A 26883-nucleotide genomic window follows, 5' to 3' on the forward strand; every position below is an offset into this window, starting at 1 on the left:
GGAAGAAAAGGGGTAGGAGGAAGAGGAAGAGGAAGAGGAAGAGGAAGAGGAAGAGAAGGAGGGACAATATCAAGTTAGTGATAAAGATTCACGTAATGAAACAACAAAACCTTCATTTCTCAGCCTCTGAAGCAGAAACATGAAATCAAATCAATTATAAGGTTAATATCTGACAATCTGTGACAACTTTTTAACATTAAATTAACTGTTTGTTTTTTTTATATGCATTTTTAGACTCCATATCTTGAAAACAAAAAGGTTCTGTCTCCAAGGTTGAACTCTGAGTTGGTTTAATAAGCAATCAATCAGGTTGTGTCTCTTTGTCAAATCGCCTCACTGTTCAGTGACAGTGGGAAATGGGTCAGAAAAGACACTGGAAAAGAAAACCTGTCCCACAACAGAAGATTAAACATAACAACAGATGATAAATGTATTAGTATTATGTCTGTCTGTCTGACCTAAACAAAACATAAACTATTAGTTGAGACACAACTGACTAAATATGAAGACCTGACCTATGGACTTCATCTGTATGAAAAGGATGATTCATCATAAAACCAAGAAATAAAAGCTGAATATATTACATTTGGCTGCAGTCTGTAACACATACTCTGTATAGCACTGATGTCATGTTTAAAAACAAATGATGAGTTAGCAATATCAAATTTTGATTTGATATTGTACCTGTAGAATAAATGTAGGATGTCTGTCATTTTCTTGTATCGATGAGACCTGCTACACATATCACTTCTGCTGTTTGGATGCAAAAACTTTGAAGCTCAATATGCAGACAGAACCTTGTTGTTCCAAATAAGGGTGCGTTGAAAAAAAATGCATGTTTTTGTAGCTGTACACAATTCCTCAGGCAGAACCAAAGATTTACAATACAAACCAATGGTTTGTACAAGTTCTCAGATGGTTTTTATTTCATGTTTCTATCTGCCTCACAGGCTGAGACATAAAGGTTTTGGTGAAGGTCAGGTGTTTTGGAGAGGCCTCAGGTTTCAGGAGGTGACCGAGGTTTGAGAGGAGACTCAGGTCTTGAAGGGTTCAGTCATTCTCATCCAGAGAGTGACGTTCAGATCTGCGGGAGAGGTATGAACTTCTGTTGTTGTGTTATTTTTGTTGTTTGCATTGTGAACACAAAGTCAGTCAGTTTCCCTCCTGCCTCTGGGGAATATTATTACGTAACACATCATCTGTGTGTGTGTGTGTGTATGTGTGTGTGTGCTGCTGTACTCCAGTCTGTAGTGGTGTACTGTTGGTAAATCTATACAGCAGAGGGGCTGTCACACCATTTCACTACACACACACACACACTGCGGAAAAGCGGTTTTACCTTTTTTGCGTGCCGTGTCCTCGGGGTCCAGATTCCGACTCACAGTCACAACCTTGATCAGGAGCCGGTTCCCCCCCTGGCGGATCATGTTGACCACCTGTCTGTGGCCCACCTTCACCACATTCTCCTGGTTCACCTGCCACAGACACACACAGACACACACATACAACAGAAGAGTCATCAGTGGCTGATGACTTTTATTCCTGAGAGCCATGTCAGCCTGTGGTGTATTTTAACCTTTACAATCACTGTCTGTGTCATCATCTGTTCATCTGTTAGTCTACACAGCCCCTAACAGAACAAACTTCAATGACAATTTAAACACAGCCACACAGCCTGTATTCAGAAACTGAGCCTTAAAACCAGCTGTCAGGACTTCTGTAACTTTGTGATGTCACAACAAAGCAGTGACCAAGACCGCCCACCTGGAGTCACCATCCAACACCTGCAGGAGTTAGTTTCTTCAAGTGTTTAACTGGAATCTTAGATTTTTCATTCACATACAAAATCTGCTCTATTTTCTTTCTTTTTTTTGCATCAAAATACAGTCAGCCAATCAGAAGAGAGGATCACAGCATCCTCTGTTTTGATTGGCTGACACCAACCTGTTGTTATTACTAGAGCTCCAGGGAGAAAACTAAGAAAGGAGGTGTAAAACTACACTGAGATGGTCTACTTTTTTTATTTTTTTTTTTAGATCTTTTCATGGATCATCACTTCAGATGAAGCACAAAAGATGAAGAAACATGAAGCCTGAATTCACCCAACATGATGACCTCATACGTCATCTTTCTGCTCTCAGAGGATTTCTAGAAGCGGGTTGCTGGTATGAGCTTCATAAATTAAATTACACATCATCATTTTACACTGTACATCCACTATGTCCAGAGCCTAAAGAGAAACTGGCAAACAACCTCATCCATTCATTTAATTGAACAGGACCCAGTGAAGATGACTGTAGCAATAACACTGACACCTCTGACCTGAGCCTGTCTTGCTGTAATGTCGTCATTAAAGAGTCCTTGTGAGAGGAGTTTGGTGTGTTGAAAGGTGGATGATCTTAAATATCTGGGCAAGGAAAACTCCAAGATGCAGGCAGTGTTAAACTAGTCTATGTGGTGGAAAATAATGAAATGAGGTCAAACTAAATGAAATACAATAAATGAGACACTATGGTGGACACACCTAGATCAGTGTGGTTGTTACGTTGATGTACGTTTTAGTGCCCAATGTAGCGTCCACATATAAATCCGTGTTTATGGTTACAACAGACTTGTGGCTTATTAAAGGTGCTGCACACCTGCGGTCCACCCACACACAGTGACGTCATGCAGCGGCCGATGAGCCTCCTGCTCAGGTCTGTGATCTCCTACGTCCGTCCACCAAACAGCTGAAATATTCATGATGGTGGCGAGACAGGACAATCCCACTGCAATTAGATGTGACACGAGTGTGTGTCTTTGTGTGGTGTTGACACTGACACCAACTGGAAACACACAGCTTTTATATATAAACTTCTGAATGTACCCCAAACGCTGCACACCCCCACATTCAGATCAGATTTTGGCCTGCACAAATAAACACACACTCACACACCCCCACACACACACACACTTTATATCTCCTCTCAAACACATGCATTCGTGTCCACATGGACTGGTTTTAATCTCATTACTGCTGGTCTAATTTAATATGGGCCCTGCTGGACCGCTCCTCTCATCTCCTATCCGGTCTACTCCGCCCCTCCTCTCTCTCTCTCTCTCTCTCTCTCTCTCTCTCTCTCTCTCTCTCTCTCTCTCTCTCTCTCTCTCTCTCTCTCTCTCTCTCTCTCTCTCTCTCTCTCCCTCTCTTTCGTAGACAAATACAAGAGGAGAGGTTGGAGAGTGAGCGAAAGAGAAAGAGAGAGACACTGGCCTGGAGCGACCAAGGGGGATGATGGAAAGGAAGAGAGGGAGAGAAAGTGTAAGTGGTGGATTAGGGAAAAAATACAGACTGGAGTGAAGGCACGGTGAGGTGAAGGAGAGAAACACACACGGAGAGAGAGACAGAGAGAGAGAGAGAGTTGCTTTTCTCTCTTTAGGCTTTAATCTAACACACACTCTGCTCCAGCATCATGAGGGTGGACATTTTGGTAATTAGAGAGAAATGCTCCAGCAGCTGTTTCAGCATGACCCTGTGTTCCCGCCGTTGTGCTCCATCACACACTCACACACACACACCAAGGTCTGCTCATACACTTCAGTACACACACACACACACACACAGACACAGACACACACACATACAAAAGCGTCCAGTCGTTCGCATATAGGGGAAGCCTTACATAATCTGCTGTGTCTTTCCACTCTCTTATGTAACAACGCTAGAAGGATGGACACACACACACACACACACATTTGTGTGAACATACACACACTCCTGACTGGTACAGAGCCTGCTTGGACTTTGCAGAGGCCTTATTACGAGGATGAGGGATGTGACGACAGAACGAGACGACTTCACGTCTCGCTGTCTTTTATTTTTAGAGCTCATTTTCTTCCATGAAAGCTGCTAAACCGTCCGGTGTGTAAAAATAAGCTTTTCTCTTGTTGTGCTCAACCACACAACTCTTCAACACAAAGACTTAAACCACAACCAGCAGCGCTCCGATTTACCACAGTGCACCTGACACCAAAACATCTAGATCTAGATCCAGGAGGAAAGGGGGGGCAGGACCACAGACCAGCGTCAATGCCACAACTTCCTGTCTCAAGTTTCAAGTTTGTTTTTTTATTTAAGAAATGAGACAATGCATATTAATGAGCATTTAAAAAATAAATGTTCTCTTGTCCCATAGGCAGGTAGGTGTAAGATGGGAAGAGAAGAGAAGAGAAGAGAGGAAGGACAATAATTTACAAATTACAAAACTTTCCAACAACAAAATAGAATGCACAACAATATAGACTATAAGTTTGGGATGACACATGATTAACTAGCTCAGTGTTAAAATTATATTGTGAACATGGATTGTACAGTAAAGTGCTAATTTGTATTGCAGCAGTGCCCATATAAAGTTTTAGATTGCGGGGTAAAAGTGCCTGTATAACGTGCTAATGTAGGCTACCGCTGTATTCTATCGCAGGATAAAGATAATAAGTGCAAGAATTCTGCAGAATGCCCATAGTAAAGTGCGTCATGCATACAACAAACAACATATTAAAAAACAACAAGCATACAGACAAAAAAGTATACAAATTGAAGTAGGACCATGTTCACAAATCTGGTTTTCTAATAGCCATGCTTGAAGATGTTTAGAGAATGATGTGATGGTTGGTAGTTTGTGTATTGTGCTTGGTATATGGTTCTCATAAAAGAAGAAGCTGAGTTTGAATTTATTGTGATGAAAACCAAACAAATCAAATTTAAAAAATCAATTTACACACTGCCTGTACCTCTGCTGCCTTTAAAGCTGATTAAAACTGTACCAGTGTGCGCTACCTTCTGATATCATTGTGTTGTTTTTATGCTCTCTTTTATTTTCACTTATAAACACACTTATAAACCTTGTTCTTCTCCTTGACACTTCTTCAGGCTCAAACTTCAAAACGTTTTCAGTCAATCACATGATTGTCATCATGAGCTGCTGATATATATATGAATTTCGACTCCCAGCGTTTAAGTCCACATAAATGAGAAGTTATGAAAGTGTACTGATCTACACGTCCATTACAACTCAATGTAACTCCACCAACTGATGAAGATCATGAGATTTGACTGAAAGCTGCATAGGAGCCTCTAACTGGGCTTTGATTAGGACTACTCTACGGTGGCCCTGACGGCTCATTACACCGCAATTTATGTGCTACAAATTAAGAAAACCTCATTAATTTGACAACACATGAGCTACAAAAACTCACAACAACACAGCTGAAGGGGACGCAAAAAACTGACGGACCAGGCTGGGACACTTGTGTTGCTCCAAGACTTTAGAAGTTGTGAAGACAGCGACCTATTAGTGGTATTTGAAACTAAGGTGAGTTTGTTTGGTTTATTATAACAATCCAGATATTATTGCAGGTATACTGTTAATAAGTAAGTAAGTAAGTGAAATGTATTTAGTTAGCTTAGCATTAGCCATAAGCCAGGTCCATTATTTTGTCCCTGAGAACACTTCTGTGGTGTTGTGAATGTCAAATCGAAGCTGTAGTTGCAGTGTTTAGAGCCCTCAGGGCCACCATAGTAGGCAGTAGTACTAAAACTGCCGATGAAACTATTCATGTTTGATACTTTTTTGGTAAAACAAAACAAAAAACACCTGAGAGAGCTGATGTAACTTCATGAGATGATTTACCAAATATCATCATCTATGTTGCCTCTTCATGTCAGATGAGCCACAAACTGTTTTAACGTCGAAAACATGAAGAGCTGCTTTGTTCATCCACTGAAACTTTAATGACGTAGTAGAACTGACATATAGAGAAAGATGTCGTTCACCCTGATGGAGCCTGCGTGCAACAGACCAGTCAGACGGCGGCATCGAGTGGCAGATCAATACCTGGGCTATCAGTTACATGCAGACGATTAGCAATATTGATCCATGTCCAGTCCAGACTGTGGTGTGAAGGCAGCAATCGAGCAATCACAGTTTTTGACACGTGTGTGTGACTGAATGAGTGAAACAGTGTGTTGTTGTTGGGCTATTTGGCTCCAATAGAAAAAAAAAAGGGGGGAAAAGACGGATGAAGCCCGGCGGCCATAACGTGTCAAAACATCCATGAACCCACAAGTAGCAGAAAGAAAAACTGCAGTGAAGCAGCAGCTTTATGGCTGAACATTAACAGTTTAATCAATAATACACAACACACTCACACAAACACACACTTCTGGAGGAAAGAAAGTGGCCCTGGATACCAGTACTGTACGTGTGTGTGTGTGTGTGTGTGTGTGTGTGTGTGTGTGTGTGTGTGTGTGTGTGTGTGTGTGTGTGTGTGTGTGTGTGTGTGTGTGTGTGTGTGTGTGTGTAAAATGCTCCTGTCACATCCAGCAGAAGGGCCTATTTAAAAGCCATTATCATCATCATAATCATTACAATAGTTCCACAACATCAAGCATCATCTGAGCCATTTATCTGAGCACAGGCGGCCGACTTCATCCCATCACTCAATCCACTCTCGTCTGAGGGAAACGCCCCGGCTGACGGCTGCTAATCTGATTAATCAATTATAATCTGGAGCGTGCGGACGCGTGCTGAGAACACGGGCTGCTAATCCAGCCCGTCCGGAGCAGGAGAGGGTTAACAGCGCCACGCTGAGGTCAGCTGATCCGTCATCTCCTCTGTGATGTAACGTGAAGGCAGACGTGAGGCGTGACAGTTAACACAGCTGAACTTCAGCCTCTACAACTTCAGTTGGCTTGTCAGTCATATCACATGGTCCTCGTCAGCAGCAAACTTTAAAACTCAACTTTTATGTGAAGACCACTCAGAATTCATTCACTCACTCACCAGAAAACTACAGGTATGTGATTATGTTGCTTAAAAGATTGTGCAGCAACTTCATCAACTCCACCACTTTCTTTTCTATTTCCTTTTTTGATGCTACCATGTTTACTAAACAATCTTCATTGTTCAGACCACAGAGACACACTGTTCACACTGGCCAGTGGACACAGGACGTTGAGCTGTTTCACACGTTCTCAGCTTGTTTCTGACGACCAAAATCCCGAAAACCTCCAAGGTGTAAAAGGTAAATCTAAAAAAAGTGACTCTAAACTGGGTAAGAGTCAATAGCACTAATACATGATCATAGTGGATATGACATTAGGTGCAGGTGACCAATGAATGACTGATAACTCAGATTTATCTGGGTTGACAATTGATCTTCTGATTGATTCAAGATCTAAAAAAAAAACTTAAAAAAAAACACCACTGGTCATCTTTAGACACAGTTACAGTACATTTATTAAAGAAGAAATAAAAATTCAATACATTTTATGTTATTGTGAGTGAGTCAAAACAAATCATGTGTGCACAAGAGCTAGTGCCAGTGATTGAAACTCAAAACTTCATCCTTACAATGAATTACATTGAATGAAGGTAGACATAGAGCAACAAGTTTTCAAGGAAGAGCTCAGAGAAACGGGCCGATCTAGGGCAATGAACAATCTAGGGCAGTGAGAGAGCAAGATGGCACTTTTCTTGTGAGTCTGTTTAAAGCAGGGATGTGCATTAACCACAAAACAAAACCTCGTAGCACAATATCTAATATCCAAGTAGTGCACTTTATCATTTAAACAGGTTGTGACAAAGGCAAAGGACATTAAAGTTGCATAAAACACACAAAAGTCCAAACTTTAACAAGAACTGTTTTCAGATAAAGATTTTCTTTGTTTGCCCATAGGACATAAATATAAAGACTAATTGCCCAGACTACTGTTCCTTTTCTTTTTCCTTAGTTTGTGTATTTACACCAGGTTCGAAGTTTGAAAGCTAGTGGGCCTGTTTGTGTTGTCCCTGCTTTTAATCTCCTAGCTCACAGCCTAACTAAGCACGCTGTTTACTCACTAAGAAAATGTTGAGGAACTGTGGGAATTGAGGCTGGATGTATGAAGTATAGTCAAGCAGGGGAATACGTTTAGTGATGTGTCGTTGATTGAAGACACACACTTTTCCCTCTCGTCATTTTTTTCTTTCTCTATGTTTATTTGTTACGCACAAAACACCAAACTTGACTCTCAACTTTATCTCATTGACCATATTTTCATTAACATGAATGGAGGTCAAAGCTGAACTCAGGTTCAGACCGGTTAGATGACTGTCAGTGGTTTTCCCTGGAGCCTCGTGGTGACGAACTGAGAGGGAAGATTATTATGTAAAGTAACAAACGGATCATTAGTGACTAATGTGAGTGATTTTTATGACACTGACAAAGAAAATGTGTTAAATATAGATCGGTCATCTCTGGATGATACCTGACCTGAGGCCAGCACTCCATAACATCAGATCATTTTATTCTCACCATCTTATAAACTGTTCACTCCTCAGCCCAGTTCATGTCCGTCAGCCCTGTCAGTCAAGACCAGCGCAACTAACAGCTCAATACTGAGGAAAATAATCAAAGCATTTTCCTCCTTTGTGCTGCAAAGATGTGATGAAATGCAATGTAACATGCATCTCTCAGTCTCACACGCACACACACACACACACACACACACACACACACACATGCACACAGCACACGTACATATGTATGTATGTGTACCTGTATGTCGGCATACCTTCACCCACACATTAAAGCAGCAGCATTCATCAGCATTTGAAACATGGAGCTGATCTGCATCTAAGACTGGGAGGCTGGGAGAGAGCTCTCTGAGATCTGTGTGTGTGAGATCTGTGTGTGTGTGTGTGTGTGTGTGTGTGTGTGTGTGCGTGTGTGTGTGTGTATTCTTCCCTTGTAGGAAGCTGGAGTACATCAAAGCAGGCTCATTAAATACAGAAATATACAGAGACTCTGTGTGTGAGTGTGTATGTGTAAGAGAGAGATAGAGAGAGAAGAAAACATATAGAAGAATAAAGTGAAGGACTGAAATAGGATGGGGGGCAGGGAGGATGGAGAGAGAGAGAGAGAGAGAGAGAGAGAGAGAGAGAGAGAGAGAGAGAGAGGGATGGAGATTTTTATTCTGATGACTCAGAGACCCAGATAGAACAGTCCTGACTCTAGGGGTGGGACGATATGGGTAACTCACGATTCGATACTGTGGCGATATTTGGCCCACGATAATGATAATATCACGATACACGATATCTGCGATATTCGATATATTGCAAGAAATTTCATCAACGATATATCACGATATAGGCTATGTGACTGAAAAAAAAAACATAAAAAGGAAAAAGTCTCATGCATTTATTCCAAAACTTTGTACAATGTACAAATTAATAAACACTGTACAGCTGGAGACATTAAAGTGCATGAACATTAATAACATGTCTTATGTAAACCAGGACAGTGCTTTATGATACTGAAAAGTCAGTAGCAACTTGTTTTATGTAGTTTCTTATGCTTTCCATTCATGGTATTTAAAAAACCAGCTGTCAGAGAGAGAGAGCAGCCTCTTTGGTGATAAGAAGAACAAGTTCTCTAGTGTAGGACATGAGGAGAAAAAACATGCAGGTTTTCTGTAACATTACTGTATAAGACAGCGCCAGCGCCAACCCCCCCCCCCCCCAACCCCCCACTCCGTCCTCCCTAGTCGAAGCGGCAGCTCTACGTCGCGCACAACCGCAACAGCGGCAACAACAGCAAATACAACTTCCTCCACAAATGTACGACCGTCGGTGTGACGTGCAGACCGCAGCAGGACGACTCCTCAGTCCATGAGTTTCATGTCTCAGACCGGATCATGTAAATCAAGCTGCAGAAATATCCGGGGGACGGGAGCGTCGCGGTAACCGTAGTAACTCTCACACACAGAGAGACCATAGACTGTAGAGAGAGACACATACGCCTGTCTGTGTGGTTGCTGTATATTTTACCTTCGCAAAACAGTTCTTGCAGATTATATTCTTTATCCAGTGTTCTCCTGTCATCTGTTTCGTAAAAGCCAAAGTGGGTTCACACTTTAGAGTGGAAACTCTGGTGGAAACGTGCGGGTGGGTCTTCTTCTTCTGCCGCTACTCACGCCTACTTTACCCTCATTTACGGGATTAGCGCCCCCACAAAAAGGACAGGAGAGATTAAGTACTGACGGTGAAAAAAAAAAAAGTACTGACTGTGACAACGGGGTAAATGTGTGTTGTAACAAAATATCGATATTTGCCGTCAGTGTATCGATTATTTATTGCGACAGAGAGCACAACAATATATTGCAATATCGATTTTTTTTCCCACCCCTACCTGACTCTGATGAATCATGTAGCTGAATATCAAACTGACGATGAGAGCACATGTAAGAGCACGCACACACACTGTATACACACACACACAAACCTGTTTCAAACCACACATCAGCTCCGCCCATACTGAGAGAAATTTCGTGGAAACACACACACAAACACACACACACACACACACAAGGTCAAGCTCTCGTCCTTTTCTTGAAACACACTCCGGCCGCTCGTACAGCGACGCCGCCGACACCACGACGTCAGATTTACAGACAGGACGGAGACGTCACGCGACGGAGCCTCTGCGGGCCAATGGCCAAACAGAAATAGATAAGCCTCTCATGCTGCATGGAGAGAGAGGAGGACACTAATGGATAGTTGGTGGCATTAACTACCGCTCTGCCCTACTGGCACACATCCAGATCAGTGACGAAGCAGCGACAGCCGCAAACCCACGTCCGCATCACACCCTGAGCTCACGCCCACTCGCCCTGACAGACCAGCCCTCGGGCTGCAGACAACATCCTCAGCCTCTTCTGCCGGTTCTGTCTTTGCTTTGTTTCTGATCGCTCGGGTACCAGGGAAACGTGTTTTTCTCTTGTATCTCATCGTAGACACAATTTTGGTTTTGTTTGTCCAGTTTTGGAGAAACTTGCCTCCAGATGACTGACAGATCCCTCTGATCTTCCACTCCTGGCTCTGCTGGTAACAAAACTTTACTGCTCCTCACCCTTTTTTTTTTTACAAGAAAAAGGAAACCATCAGGTTTTAGAGTCTCATTAGCTCCAACCTCCATCCATCTACATCTCCCATGTCAGCACAGAGAACCTGCAGATGTGAAGTGTCAGCTCACTAAGACTGAACGATGTCAGCTGAGCGCAGCCCCCCCCCCCCGGGTTAACCGGGCCGAGCACCGAATTAATGCTGAATGAGCGAGGGGAAACCAAATGGTTAACGCTAGATTAGATTAGCACAGCTCCGTTAAAAAGTTCAGAGAGATATGGAGCTCTTGACCCGCAAAAGGTAAAAGGACAGTGAGGTTAGCCTCAGGTGCAGGCTGCCTCTCTGTCTCCTGAGTCTCTGCTCAGCTTTACTCTTAAAAGCTGCATTATCACTGTGTACACAGGAAGGCACAACATGTTCCCGGTTGCTAGGCGACAGTTGCTGCGTGATACCGCGGGAGGTGGGAGTGGTGCTGAGAATGTTATCAGTGTTTAGGGGGGGGGGAGGGGGGCAGTGGATCGTACCATTCATCATTAAACGGGGACTAGATTTTTGTCAATGGGGCAACTTCGCAGACACTTTCACCTCTTCATCTTCTTCTTCTTCTTTAATGATCGCAGTCTCAGCCGTGCTCTCACAGGAACCTGTGTTGTGTTTTGTTTTTGTTTTAAAAAAAAAAAAGCTCCCTGAGCACTGTGGGCTCGGGCACGCTGCTCTTTGTGCGCTCTACCTATAAATAAATTATTGATGGGAAACACAGCTTCCACTCTGTGTTATTTTCAGACTGAGCGTCATGTGACTTCGGTGTCGTCCGTTCTTACTGCGCCGACATGTTGGGGTTGGTGTGCGCACGTGTGAGAGGTTCCCAATGTTTACTGAGAGGTATTGATCGTGAGTGTTAAAGTGAAAACGGATAGTGAGCAAATAGCTGAGGGGAACTGATAATGACTGAGGGGAGAGGGGGGGGGGTTCCACATCTGGAGCCCACAGCAGCTCTCCCACTGCTTTTCAGGAGTTCCCACGACAAAAATCAATGGCACTGCTAAAACAACATGATCTTGATGAGGCGCAGACTCATTACTCGTCATGACAAAAGTCAATCTTACGGAAACCCAGCGGAGGACACTTGAACTACTCATCCATTCATTAATAATGTGAGAGAACACAAACACTGTCTCTTGTGTGAACAATATTACATCATTTTGTCACGTCTTCTTGAACATTTTCACATTCATTTTTAGACATGTACATGTTCATTAATCCACATAGTGGTCTAATATTTTATGGATGTACAGTATTTATAGCCGATCCTTCAGAGCTTGTCAAGGCAACACAACAAGCTGTAAACACAACACATTAACATATTATCACCACATAAAGATGATATGTGACCAAACACATCCACTGACGCCGGAGAAAAACATCTGGCTCTTTAGCTAAAAAAAACACTCCACTATGTTCACCAGCAAGATGCCAACATTGTCCGTCTGCAGCATGGCTGGGTATTTAACCTGATACTTTAACAAAACACCTGAATTGGTTTGATATGATCAAGGATCAAAAAAATACCTTAAAATCTGCTCTAATGTTATTAGATCACTCAGAAGTCGGCCAATCAGAAGAGAGGCTTAGAACCTCCTCTCTTCCGATTGTCTGACAGCGATCTGTTGCTAGAGCTCCATACAGGAGATGTAAAACTACACTGAAGTGGTTTTTAGATCTTAAAGCAAAAGTAAATCCTCAGATGGATCAACTCTTCAAATAAAACACGGGTGAAGTGTAAAATAACGGACGTTTAAGCTCATACATTATCATATTTGTACATTATCTTTCAAATAATGTTATCACTGTTGGTGGAGTAATAATACTAAATGGATGAGGACAGATTTTCAATACAAATATAGACAGCACAGAAAGAGACACTGCTTGGACTCTCTAATTTATCAGAGACCAAAAAGCAAGATAAACCAACAATTGCTAAGTATAAACATGTGTAGGGCCTACGGTATATATACGTATATAAACTCCACACAGGCCATCAGAGCTGCACTAGGCAGAAGGAAAGCCCTGATAATCTTCTTCTCTAATATGTACCTTTGCTCTGTGAGTCTGCGTCCTCACTTCCACATCATTAGATTGTATCAATAAAGATACGACCACATGTCCCGTGAGTTTGTCTTGAAACTTGGAAAACAGGAAAGGGAACAGCTGCAGGCAAACTCCCATCATATGAAGAAAGGTATTAACTCTGACATTGTAATATATCATATACAGTACGTGTTATGATGTGTATATTTGTGTAATCGTATCTGTCATAAACAAGAGATTATGGGTTACATGTCGTGGTACCGCCAAGACGAGAGCTCAGACACCGATTCGAGGAAAGCAGAGAGCCACCATTTTCCCCGTAAAAGGTCATTTAACCATCACAGTTACTACAGCTGTTTAATAAATTAATAATTTAAACTTTATAAAGGTAAAAATCTTGCAAAGTTCTTTGCAGTGACAATCAGGCAATAATAGGAACTTAAATCGATAAAGTCATCTGATCCCTTCTCACTGATGAGATAAAGTTTCCTCTCTTGCTTTGTGTCGTTAAATACTCTTCAAGGATCCTGTCCCTGAATCCTCTCTTTTCAAGAGGAAATCGATCAAATAAATGAGGCTCAAAATGTCTCATGTGACTTTGATGCTTCAGCTTCCAAATATCTGATCAATATTTGACCTGAAGTAACGTCTGACACCCAAAACATTTCTCAGCACAAACAGAACTGACCTTGCCTGTGTTCAAGTTACTCAAATCTTCTACCAGCTTTAATGTCAAATATTCTGCACTCAGACAGAGCTTTAGTCTTATTGGCCACTCAGTGTTTTACAGTACCACATCAAATCCATGCACTCATAGACTGAGGGAACTGCCACCAGGGGCCGTTTTGGCTTCAGTCAGGGTCCACACTGCAACTGCATTTAGCCACCATACTTTTGAGACTACGAGTATATATATATATATATATATATATATATATATATTTTTACAACTAGGCGGCACATCTAAGTCACAGTTTCTTTCTTCATTTAAAAAACAGGGAGGGAGTGAGTGATTAGATGATTGGTATAATCCGTTCACTGGGTGGGCAGGGGGCACAAGTTGTAAACATGTTCTGATGCTGTAATGACCAGTGACCTTTGACCTTTGACCTCATGTTTACAGTGACGTACTTGTTCAGCTGTGGTTCTTGTTTTTCTGTGACACTGAAATAAAACGGCACATTGACATTTCTCTTAGTAGTCTAATTATTACCAAATAATTTATCAATAATACAGCTGGAATGGGGGGGAAATAATTGAGTTTCAGATCAATCTTAAGTGTGAATTTAAATGTTATGGTTTAGCTCCTGAAATTAGTAAAGGTAGTTAGCGTAGAGGCAGGGCCTTCAGTATCTGGAGGAGCTGGAGATAAAAACCACCGACCTCCTGAACCACAGACACTTAACTGACCCTTGTCATAGCTGCACTGTATGCTGTGTGTTGTGCGATGGTCTTTAAGTATAAATGTTCTGCCTGCATGACTACGTGTTTGTGTGTCTGTGTGTGTCTGAGTGTCTGCTACAGATTGATTCCTGAGGCTAAATCATTTCTTGTAACAGCTGGGTGGGTAACATGTTTTTTTTAAGCACACATACCTCAACAGGAGTAAATAATGCTTTTGTTGGGGACTATTTTAAGCTGTGGATTAATACACATTTAGTGCTCCAGTGAGGACGGACTTCAAATAATCCACCGCATACATGTTAGTCACAATAACCAAAACTACATCACGTGGCCAGATGCATCCTTTCAGACATATATTGTGCTAAATGAATCAAGTGCAGCTCAGTGTTTCTCTGAGAAGTCAAACAACAACCTGCCGCATTTGGCCTCTCACCCTCTGGTCAGCTGGCCACACTGGCCACACTGGCCACCCAGTGGAGCATAAGTGGGTCAAGGGTAATAATGCCTCTAATGCTTTCAGGAGCACAGAAACACGACCCGATGCCAGCACTAAACTGAGGTCGTATGTGCTTATAGATGCAGATGTGTTTTATTGAATCATTGGATGATGGTGTCCACACATGCAGGAATCCAAATCTAAAAAAAAAACAAAAAACAAACAAAAATGAGGTCAGACTGGAACAAACCAAAAGTGGGAGAAGCAGACATGTGACCGTGTGTCTGTGTCGCTGCTCACAAACAGCAGCTTTTCTTATGCTGCTATATTTAACTTCATGTGAAGGCTCTCTGCCTTTAGGGGGGCAGACGGTGAGTGGACACAAGGCAAGACAGGATGACATGTAGAAATATATATTTTGGTATATGTGGCAAAAATCCTGCCAGGGAAAAAGCTTCTGTGAAGAGCACAGGTACCTTTTCACCTCAGTCACCAGGATAAAGTGCTGCTGGTGAAAGATCTTCTCAAAATAAATGCTGTCAATATTCTGACTGCACATGTGCAGTTGCAAAAATCATTTACACATCACATTTTGGCACCAATTTCATGCACAAAAGATGAATAATTCCCTGTGTTTCAACGCCTGAATCACTTGTGAAGCCTCTGTTCTTTCTATCAAGTGTTATGTCATATCATTTTATCCCTGGAAATGAAGCCGGACCTCAACAAAAACACAGACACATTTTAGTCCTCCAATCGAAAGCTATAGCACACAGGAGCTGGGATATGAGACTGTTTTTAGAGATAGAGTCAGTGAGGTGAGCTGCCTGCTGCATGGTGATGAGACCCCCCCTCCCACCACCCCCCCCTCTTTCTTTAAGAGCTTTTGGAGAAAGAAATGGTGAGGACTGCCTGTGCTAGTTCACTGCACAACTGACAGTTGTGTGCTGTGTTGTTGTCCTCAGAGAGATGCAGAGAGGCAGAGATCTGACAGAAGGACACACACGCGCCGCACACACAAACACACACACACACATACAGACAAACACACACACCTGGGGGCACTGGGAGGCAGATGCATTTGCATGTTACACTGGTCACACATCCCTCTCTTGGCCAAAGTTGTGCGTTATATAAGAGAGTAAGTGCTTTACTCCGTCTACCTCCATCGCGCACGCGTGCACACACAGATGCACAAACGGAAGGACACAAGTACAGGGTGTTAACGTTTTATGCATGTTATATCCATGCATGCATGCCTGTAATACACTCACTACACGAATGCTTCTCATAGGACAACAGCAACCATCACTCATTCCTCATTTTATAATGTAACTAACAGTTGATGCTCTGGCTGAGAATTAATACTGTAGCTAAGAGCTGATATTGTAACTAATAGTTGTAGTTTACAGCTGATACTATAACTAACAGAGGAGTGGATACTGTAGCTACTGGCTCATATTGTAGCTAGCAGCTGATGCTGTGGCTAACAGCTCCAGCCTCCTACCATGAAGAACTGAGGAACATAAATTCAAGAAATTAATGTTTGAGTTGTTTTTTTAAATGTAAATCTCAGTTCTCAATTTATATATAACCAAACATAAAGGATTATGTTCTACATATTAACATTGTGAAAAAAAGTAACCTATTTCTGAGCCATAATATCAGCACCAACATCGGCCTCAGAAATAAACTTTCAGACAGACTCCATTCAATCAAAGCCACGGCCTGATTGTTTATTATTTTGGCAAAAGTTTAAAAAGTCGAAAGTAAAAGGGAAATGAAACCTTGGAATCTTGTTGTATATTTCAAGCTACTACAGTATGTAATAGATTTACCCTTTTTCAAAACCTGTAAAATGACTGAGAGCAGGATGACAAAAGCATGATGGCAGATCCTGCGAAACTTCGTGTTGGAGGTTTCCTGACCAGGAAACTGAAACATTTAAATTTCTACTTACTGTAGGAGAAAAAAACACCTTCAGCTGTTTGTTTACATCTGTGAGGAAACACAAGCTGCTGTCTCACCTGTTTCATTTTCGTTTTCTTTCAATCTTATTCTCTGAAGGTTTTATTGCTTGTTCTCTTGCTACATAACAAAACTACCTTTGTCGTCGGCACTTGGAGAAACAGGAAGGTGGGAGAACCGCACACACGCCCCATCACATACAATTACACAAGTTTATCATCAGCTCAGGCTGCAGGAATTCAAAAACTAAATGTCATTTAAATATGACAAAAGAAATAGGCAGCTTCTGGGAGTTTGGGTGCTTTAAAATTTGAATAAAAGGTGTTAGATTTCACTTGTGAGCTGTGACACAGACAAGTGAAGACAGACACCATGATTTACCTTTCTATCATCATTTGTATTGACTATTGTGCTTTATTTTGCTTGCCTTGCGTTTTAAAGGGGAAACACTTTTATCAACAACTTTACATCCATTACAACCAATTGTAACATCCATAAAGCCAATGTCACAGTTCTCTATTGTATTTCTAATACTGCACAGTCAGCCATTGCAACCCTCCAGCAAGCCTTTGACAAACTTGAGCATTCACTTCTAAACCTGAAATTAGCCGTCAATGCAGACATGACGGCTGTATGTCAATGCATAGAAATTACCAATTTCTGAAACTGACCAGACAAAAGACTGATTCTGAAGAGAAGACACATGAAAGCCATCTACACCAATATACTATCCTGAACAAGGATGGAAGAGAAAGCTAGTGCCAGTGTCCTGTGCTGAACTCTGCCTTTGGCTCAATCAACAGCAATGAGACACACACAGGACAACGCACAGTTATGATGAGCGACCACCTGCTGTGGCCGTGGGTCAGAGAGCTCTGCTACTGGACACACTTTAGTGGGCAAAGAGGACAAATAGACCAGCTACACTCTGTCTGTGAGAGAAGAGGAATGAGGAATCATCTCCTGACCTCCTTTCACCATCGATAACGAACTCGTTGACGCGCTCCGCAGCAGGAGACCCCCCTCGTCTCACTTACTCAACCTCAACGAGCCGTATCGATACACACCGCTGAAGCGCGGCGGTTACGGATGGGACCCACGACAAGCACCCACTTAAACACATTTAGGCAAATGATCTGAGTGCCTGTGTGTACAAGTGAACGGAATGCATGCGTGCGTCCTCATGCCAAGCTGTGAGAGGCGATGAAAGATTGATGCTTAGCCAAGCCCTAAATCATGCATGCAAATGGATATGTTCTGCTAATGTACAGTGGAAGGGAAACAGGGCATACGTGCACTCCTGCAGACATATGTTTAAACACACACACTCCTTAGAACTTTGATTAAAAAAAATGTATCAGCCCATAACTTTAATACACAACAATCCTCATCCCTCTTCCCAAAATCTTGACTCCCCATCTTTCAACCTGTGATCTGCAAATCACCAACGTCCACCATCTTTACGACGGGATGCTCCACTTAAGAAAATTAGTTTTGAAGGAGACAGCTAGGGAGAGGGGCTCAGAATGACAGTCAGGCTGTTCACATGTGCATGGAGATCCATCATCCTTTCACATCATGTCAGAACTCCTCTGATGGACACATGAAGATGGAGAGCTCACCTGTCAGAGAAATATGGCATCTGTTCATCTGCTCAGCAGCTGAACACTGCAGGTCATCTGGTGGGACTATGAAGGGAGTATGTACTAGAGCCAACAGGCTGCCATGGTAACCGCATCACCAGCGTATTACGGCTACTCCAGGACCAAACAATCATCATGCAGCAATCAATGTTTTTTTTTTCTTTCACTGTCGTCTTCCCCTTTTCACTTTGGTTTCAATACATCTCCTTTGCGCACAGCAGTTCATTGTAGCAGCAGCAGAGTACACCACATTCTTACTTCATTCACATACTCATGGCTTTACTTTCTCTTCTCGCTTGGTTCATTCAGAAATAATAAACAGATTTTTAATGTCTTTTTCTGTGATTTCCATCCAGTCTTTGCCAATTTACACCCTGACATCACTTCCTGTTGTTCATCATGACACATTCCACTCATCCTAACAGACATTGCACCTGCTGAGCCTCCAGGACACGCACATTAATCTGCAGTTTGGGAGCGACAACATGACGCCATCACCATTTGCAATCTACAGCCAATAACCAGGTTCAGTGAAACTGGTCCCAGGTCCATTGAAGTTGTGATTCCACTGTGCACAGCTGCAGTGACAAATGTTAGAAAACAACAAACAGCTCAGCCTCTGACGTCCTCAGTGTCATCAAATCGTTTTTATATTGAAGCAGAGCTCATACAGAAAATTATGGCCAATTAAGAACAGAATGAAAACCTCTGAAAGTTTAACTTTTCAGGAACAATAAGCAGAAGATGTCACATGAGACTTTCCTGTACTTCTCAATAAACCACCAGGCTCTCATAACTGTCTTCAGCTTTGACAAACTGGATTTTTGCGGTTATTTGATAAATTCAGTTACCATATTCCCTAGTAACCAAGACAAATTCAGTTACACACTCATACGGCTGGGCAGGCTCAGAGCTCTCTTATGTAACTGAACCATGCACACTGTGTACAATTAAACACTGATTTTATTCCCAATTTATCTTTGTATTTTCTCTCAAAATTGGTTTTCTGGTCTTTGTTCATTTCTACATTAGCACAAGTTCTGTATCTTATTGAGCCTGTGTTTTGACCACCAGTTGCCAACATCTACTGCTGATGCTTAAACACCACATATTGTATAAAGCCTGTTGTGGGTTTTTTTTACTTTAAAGCTGATCTAGTTTCAATACTAACAGTGTGAAAGCATTAAAGGAATACGCAAACATTTTTTTTTTGTGTGTCTTGCCTCACTCCCGAGTCCATGACAAGCAGATAGACACCATCCTTTCGACTGTGCGTGCAGTAACGAGGGAGAGCCCGTATCGCCCGTAATTAGCTTAGCTCAAACGCTGGAAGTGCATAGGTAGTGTTAGCCTGCCTCCACCTAAAGTCATCAGAGAAACTCTTCAGCAACTCTAAACGGACCGATCTTCGTCTCAGAGCTGACAAAACTCTCCGGTAAGGCATCTTGAGCGGTCAAATGCTGGTAACGGGACGAGATCGGTCAAAATGGAGGGTTCAAGAAAAGACGGTTTATTTTGGTTCAAGCTAGCTACATCGAGGGTAGGTTAGCTTCCTATTTCAAAGTAAAAGCACAAATTCTATCGTCATGGTTTTCTGTATGTGAAGGGCAACGGGTGTTTTATTTTGTTAAAGTAATCGGAAGTGCGTTGGTCACAACGGCTAGCTTGAGTAGCGCCTCTTCTGACTGCTGATTTCGGCTTGGGTAGGAGGCAGGCTAACCCTACCTATACACTTCCAGCGTTTGAGCTAAGCTAATTACGGGCGATACGGGCTCTATCTCCCTTACTGCACGCACAGTCGAAAGGATGGTGTCTATGCTTGTCATGGACTCGGGAGTGAGGCAAGATATGAAAAAAAAATGTTGGTGTATCCCTTTAAAGCCTCAGTATACTATACAGAGAAAAGCACAAGGTCTGTATTCAGATGCTGAGCCTTAAAACCAGCCGTCAGGACTTCTGTGACTTTTTGAAGTCACAACAAAGCAGTGAAATATGCTGCATTTTTATTAGAACACTGTGAAAACAGTCGGACAAAACAGAGGATCTGCACCTCCTCTCTTCTGAAACAAAAAAGCAAAATATGGGACTTTTAAAGACAACAAAGCATCAAACCACCTCAGCAAATCCCAGAATGAACTGATGCCACAGGAATCCATCACCAGCCCAGTCACAGGTGAGACAGCTGTGTGTCATGTTGTTAGTTATTAGCCTGGACAGCCAGTATGTACTGTGTGATAACTGTGTCCTCTGTCCTCCATCATCCCTGCTTGGTGCTGTACAGAGTGAAGGTGAGGAATCGATGAAGGCGATAAATAAGTGAAAAGAATCCATGCAGACTTTCTAGAAACAGTTTATCACTGTAAAGAAAAAAAAACAAGCTGGGATGTATTTGGAAGGCTGCTTTGAGAGTAAACACTTAAACAGCACTGTACTTTTACAGGAACGCTCTGCTTGAAAATGCAGCACAAAGTCCAAACAGAAAGTAGAGTAACTGGAATCAGTGACTGCAGCGATATTCTGCTCATGCTCATTAAGGAATATGAGCTATGGATGGCTAACTAGCTGGAGGCTGCGCAGCTGTGAATGTGTCAAACCCTTTCGGGCCCTGCAATGCTTTTTGCAAACACATCCCCGCTGCCATACGTCAAGAGTTTTGACAGAGGACAGAAGAGGACGGAGGTGGTTGAAAGCGGTCGACAGGATTTATAGATAAAACAAAAATGAGAGATAAGGAAGGGGCAAGCAGGAGGAAGAGATGCAGACAGGGATACAGTCTGCTCTCTTCATTTGATGCTCCATTTAGCAGAAACACAAAATAAACCAATCCCCAGTGCAGCGCTGCTTACAGACACACAGTCGTTATGGAGTCACATAAGAACAGGGGGGAAAAAAGAGCAAGCTGAAAATAGACAATGTGCTTTTCCTCCGACTGTTTTCCTCCCAGCAGCTGTGATGATTTGTAATATGCGAAGCTACTTCAGTGACTGAGATTCCTACAACAGTGTTCGGCACAAGACGTTTCCTCCAAAGCATAATGATTCTGAAGCACTTCACTGAGAGGCCACGCTCATATTAGCAAAACACACAGGAGCTCGTAATATTACTTCAAGTCATTCTGATAAACACAAATCAGTACAATGGTAGAATTTGGGAGATAAACCCAGAGAGATCAAACACTGCAACTGCTTACACAACACTGATTTGTGTTAAGCTGCACAGAAGTCAGGAAAAGTACAGTTAAACAATCTGTCTCCAAGGACACGGGATTAGATTTGTTTGAATATGACAGAACAAATCATCTCACACATCAAACAAAAAATCTAATTGAGAGAAAATTAAAATTATTTGAAACCCAGAATCAAAAAACTCCAGAAACTATACGAGTCAGAGTCTCCACCTCAACGTCAGTTCACTTTTTTAGTATTAAAACCATCGCAGTGTAGTTTTACATCTCCTCCCTCAGCCTTCTGTCGGGAGCTCTAGTAACAACAGGTCAGCATCAGCCAATCAGAGGAAAGGACGCTCTGAACCGCTTCTCTGATTGGCTGACTGTTTTCTGAGCGTTCCAAATCGAGCAGATTTCAGGTAAAACACTCAGACAGCTAGATGCTGCAAGTGCTGAATGGTGGGTCCAGGTGGGTGACATCACAAAGTCACAGAAGTCCTGACAGCTGTTCTTAAGGCTCGGTTCCTGAATACAGGCTGTGTGTATTTCCTTGTGAACAGAGGCTTTGATACTTTCACAGTATAATTATAGAACCTAGACCTGCTTTCCAATCTCACTAAACATGAACATACCTTTATACTGTATTGGGCTTTAAGTTCTGTTCATCATATGAAGAGTTACATCCCCACTAGTCAACAGCTTGTGGAATGACATGGTGTGCAACAACAATCACATCAAGCACTGATAAAAGATTAGCATTTCAGAGATTTGTCTTACAAGTTGCTCTGAGGCTTTGTAGAGTCTCCACTGATTGACAGGCAAAATGTAACTCGCCAACAAAATCAAGAAACCTCCAGACGAAGCACCCTCGGTAGAAAATCAAAACTTTTTGTGCAGGTTGTTTAAAATTCAGTGAACTTCCATCATAAGAAAAATCACCCATCTCATGTGGAGATAGACTGGTTCTATGTGGACAGTTCCTGGTGCTGAAATGAAGCTCAACTGAACAAATGAACTGATAGATGAAAACTGAAACCTTTTTCATTTAATTAAACGATCAGTGCATCTCTTTAATTGAAAACACAAATTGAATTCATCAGTGGCATTAGACCAAAACAAATCTGTGTCGCTCTCACACCCAAATGACGATTGTATTAGCTGCTAACAGACACAGCAGCCCGTTGTTGTTGTTGTTGTTGTTGTTAGCACTGATTTCTTCATTAAAACTCCTGCTGCCATCAATCACCTTCCTACTGCACGTCTGTCTGAACAGGTACAAGAGCTTTGACTCTACCCAAGCTTAGCACTTTTTAACCAGTACTCAACCGTCCAAATACACCATCATATGGGACAGAAGATTAACCACCCATAGCTGTATGAATACAGATCATTATTTCCAAGCAAATTTAACAAATGTAAAACATGCAAGTCCATTTCTGTTGGCTACTATGATGACGACTGAAAAACTGCTGCTTCTGAAAATATTGGATACTGCATCATTTCCAGCCAAGGTCAATGTTAACAATGGGTTTTTCTGCTGGTCTTTCTGTACATTGCTGACAGAACTTCCAAACAGACCTGCTGTTTAAAAGGAACACCACAATTACATAAAAACATAAATATATAATACAACTTTATATTTGGACTGCTGCACTCAGAGTGTGTGATGCAGAGACACCTTAGGTGTTCCCTTCCTGCACACACACCATATTTAACACACATCAGCTGTGCAGTATTCCTCATGTGCTGCTATTACTTATGTTTCTTTTTTAGTATTTGATATTGACATTTTGCAGTTTACTTTTTTGTACGGTATCTTCTCAAAAATTTTGGATGTTGCTCACACAGACCACACTGTTGAATCAACCACATTAGATGAAACGTTGTACTCAGCTACAAACAATGTACAATGCTGCTCTTCCTTTTCTTCAAGTTACTTGTTTATGTGAAGCACGTGGAAGAAAAACAAAAAAAACAGCCCAAACTGTTGTAAACAGACATCGAGACTATTCCTCCTGTTACCGCTTCAGCAGACTTCAAACGTTTCCTTCCATCCACGAGTCACTATCCAAGTCTAAAGTGGCTCCTGTTTCTAACAAAGGGAGGTGGGGTTGGTCTTGTTGAAATGCACTAGAGCATCATGACAAAATCTCCTTCTGACAAGTGTCTTCAACAACCTCGTGAAAAGTAAGAAGAAAAAGCCTCAAGACGACTCCCTGATTCCACACAAGATCCAGGCCACAGGAGCAATTTACAACCGCTGTACATGTTGTGTTACAGATGACACCATTGCCTTCAATTCAAACGATCTCAGCATCACAAATCACCAACAATACAAACAACCAGGAGCGCAAAAGGAAAAATCCAACGTCAACTGATGAGGCACTCAACCAGGCTGGATCGGGGTCCACTTGTTGATGCAGGGAAGGAAGGAAAATGGTTTTCTCTCTTACCTCGATGAGGAAGTCCCCCGTTCTGAGTCCAGCCTGCCATGCCACGCCTCCCTCATCCACCGACTCCAGGTACTGTAGGGCAGGAAAGGCAGGTGTGGGAGTAAACTCCTCGATGGGTGTATCCGCTGCACAGAGAAGAATTAATTACATTAAAACTGGCTGAAGAATATCCCCTCTCTTGGTGATTTTAAATGTATGGTGGTGTCTGACTTTTGTTAATCGCCCTGCAATTGTTTTTCAATGTAGTTGTATTTTATGCTCTGTTGTTGCTGTATGTACGCTAAACTCCGTGTAAATGAGGGAAACCTCAGTAACCAATGACTTAAAATAAAGGTTTAAACAAATACAAATAAAACCACCAGACAGAGGGAGAATATTTTGATATGAAACTCTGGTGTAAATAATAAAAATTAATCATGGTCGCATTTCGTTTACACCTAAATACAGTGCAGTTGTTTAAGTAACACCTGTATGTAAAGGACAATTTATATGACTTTCTTGTGTGTATGTGTGTGTGTGTGTGTGTAGTTTAGCCTGGAACAAAGATTTCAAGCAGAAGTAATTGTTGTATATTGCCCATTATTAAATCACAGAAATATAAACATTGGCTGCTGCTGCCATTAGTATCCAGTCCAGTATTAAGAGTCATAAGGACCAAACTAATTAAAAATGAAGTACACTTTCTTTTATTTCACTTTCCCTCATTAATGAACTCCACAAACTGGAAACACAATCGCTGATGTGCTAATGAATATGCTGCTACTGCCTCTTGCTCCAGCCATGGTGTGACTAGAAGGTTAGTGATGGGGATAACCATCTATTAATAATTAATGTGCCGACGGTGAAAATTACTTCTGACAGTTTGAGGGAACTGAATGAATCTGCAGGTGGAGAACTGAGTACTTTTTAGTAACAAGACTCTGTCTCCCCAGGTTTGACTGGACGTTTGCTTTTAGATGTTTAGAGAGAGTTGGAAACCCAGGACAAACGCTCTCAGACATTCTGATAAAAAGTTATGGTGAAAATAAATTATTCACCTTTTTGCTGTTAGCCCCACAAGGACTCCACTTCGAAAACCACTGCTTTAAACTATAAAATTAATATTATATTTTCAAAGCAAGACTGTGGTGTCAGTCCAGGTAACTTTTTTTCTTTTTTTTTTTGGTAACACCACGTATACTTTTGATTGATTTTGAATGTTAATGAAGCACGTTGCATCAAAGCAGGGCTGGAGATCATTTGAAATTTTCTGATTTGTTGGGTTTGACATGTTTCTGAAAACCTCATTTCAGAGCCTGTATGTCTAAAATCTCTTTTAATGTTTAATTTTGTCCCAAGCACAAAGACGCTTTGACTGAATAAAATAGAAAAGAATCATTTCACTGATGAAATATCTTATCAGAGAAAGTTTGATGCCAACTTTCTTGACACTTTTTGATCCATGCAGCTGCAGTAAGGCTTAAGCAGCGACACAGAAACATCAACCCTCATTGGTTAATAGGACTAGATGAGGTTTTCTGAAAATCAATAGAAGACAGAAAACAGATCAAACCACAATTCAGGAAAATAGGTGATGATGTGTCTTTGCAGATTAAAAAACAAGTCCTCATCCTTGCAGCGTTCCCTTTAATTTGTAACTATTCGGCAACACCTCACTATCCAGCCTTTACTGTACTATTGCTCAAGCCCCCTCCCCCTCCTCCTCTCCTCTCCCACATGGCTGCAGCCCACCCTCCCCTCTCCCGCTCTCGGGGAGGTTAAAAAATGTTGCGGCTGGGAGAAACCAGTGGTGACAAGTGACACTTCCTATAACTCATCCTTCTACTGGAAGAGAGGGTCCGCGAGCGAGTACCAGGGGTCTCATGAGGGTATTTACATGATGACTGTGTTTCTTTAGGTGTGTGTATGTGTGTGTGTGTATGTGACATGGGAGAGCAAAGAAGGAGAAAGGAGAGACAGGCAGCCAGTATATGAAAAAAAAAGAGGCAGAAACGCAGAGAGCAAAAGAGGATGTGAGCTTATGTGACAGCTCGAGCATCAGTGCATGTTTGTGAGTGTGTGTGTGTGTGTTCACCCCCGTGCAAGATAAGCTCGGCTGGGTCAGTTCCCCCGGGGTGATAGCAGTGTGTGTCAGAATGACTAGAACATTCCTCTTGTTTTTCAAGCCAAATCCCTCTTTCCTCTCCCTCCATGTCATTCCCTCTCTCCATCTCTGCCTCGCCCTCTCTCCCTCTCTCTCTTCCTCTGTCTATGTGTCTTAAAAAAAAACATGGGACCATGAATATACTAAATTTACCTCTCGACAGTAACCACGGCGTAGACCAATCGAACTGCGCTGCACAGTTGTGGAATGCAACGTGGATTATGACATGGCGAGAATCGTCATAGAAACCGACGCAGCAGCTCAAACTGGCTATTTTTAGAGCCAATCTCGTGGCCTGGTGAAATATCAAACTGCCTGGATAGGCCGCGGGTATCACAACAACTCATGATGTGTGGTGGGAAGAGGTATGACGGTGAGCACTGCAAGGCAGGTTCACCTCAAGCACAAACTCATTTTTTCAGTTTGTTGCTGTTTCCAAAATTAGAGGGCTTCTTCATCTTCTCCTCTGTCTCGTTAAGAGGCATAAACATCTGTAATATGTTCATGCATCATAATAATAATAATAATTCAAGGTTGGGGCTTGTCATCAGCTGCATCCCTGACAAGAACACATGTCATCACAACTTATCACTCCAGCTGTGGGGCTTCAGGGGATGACACAATTAAGTTGGCATCAGGTTTTAGGCTAGAACTTAT

At 42.1% G+C, this 26883-nt stretch overlaps 1 protein-coding gene across 1 annotated transcript in view; it reads right to left on the reverse strand.

Moving 5' to 3' along the window:
* shank2a (SH3 and multiple ankyrin repeat domains 2a) overlaps positions 1 to 26883 on the reverse strand; it is a gene marked incomplete at both ends in the record, with an annotated part of 136275 nt that overhangs the window by 19573 nt on the left and 89819 nt on the right. Inside the window, 2 exons of the mRNA XM_083995006.1 lie at positions 1340 to 1475; positions 24084 to 24208. Coding sequence (XP_083851132.1) covers positions 1340 to 1475; positions 24084 to 24208 — 261 coding nt within the window. The remainder of the gene's footprint in view (positions 1 to 1339; positions 1476 to 24083; positions 24209 to 26883) is intronic.

Source organism: Trachurus trachurus (assembly GCF_905171665.1).
Source record: "Trachurus trachurus genome assembly, chromosome: 3".
Taxonomy (NCBI): domain Eukaryota; kingdom Metazoa; phylum Chordata; class Actinopteri; order Carangiformes; family Carangidae; genus Trachurus; species Trachurus trachurus.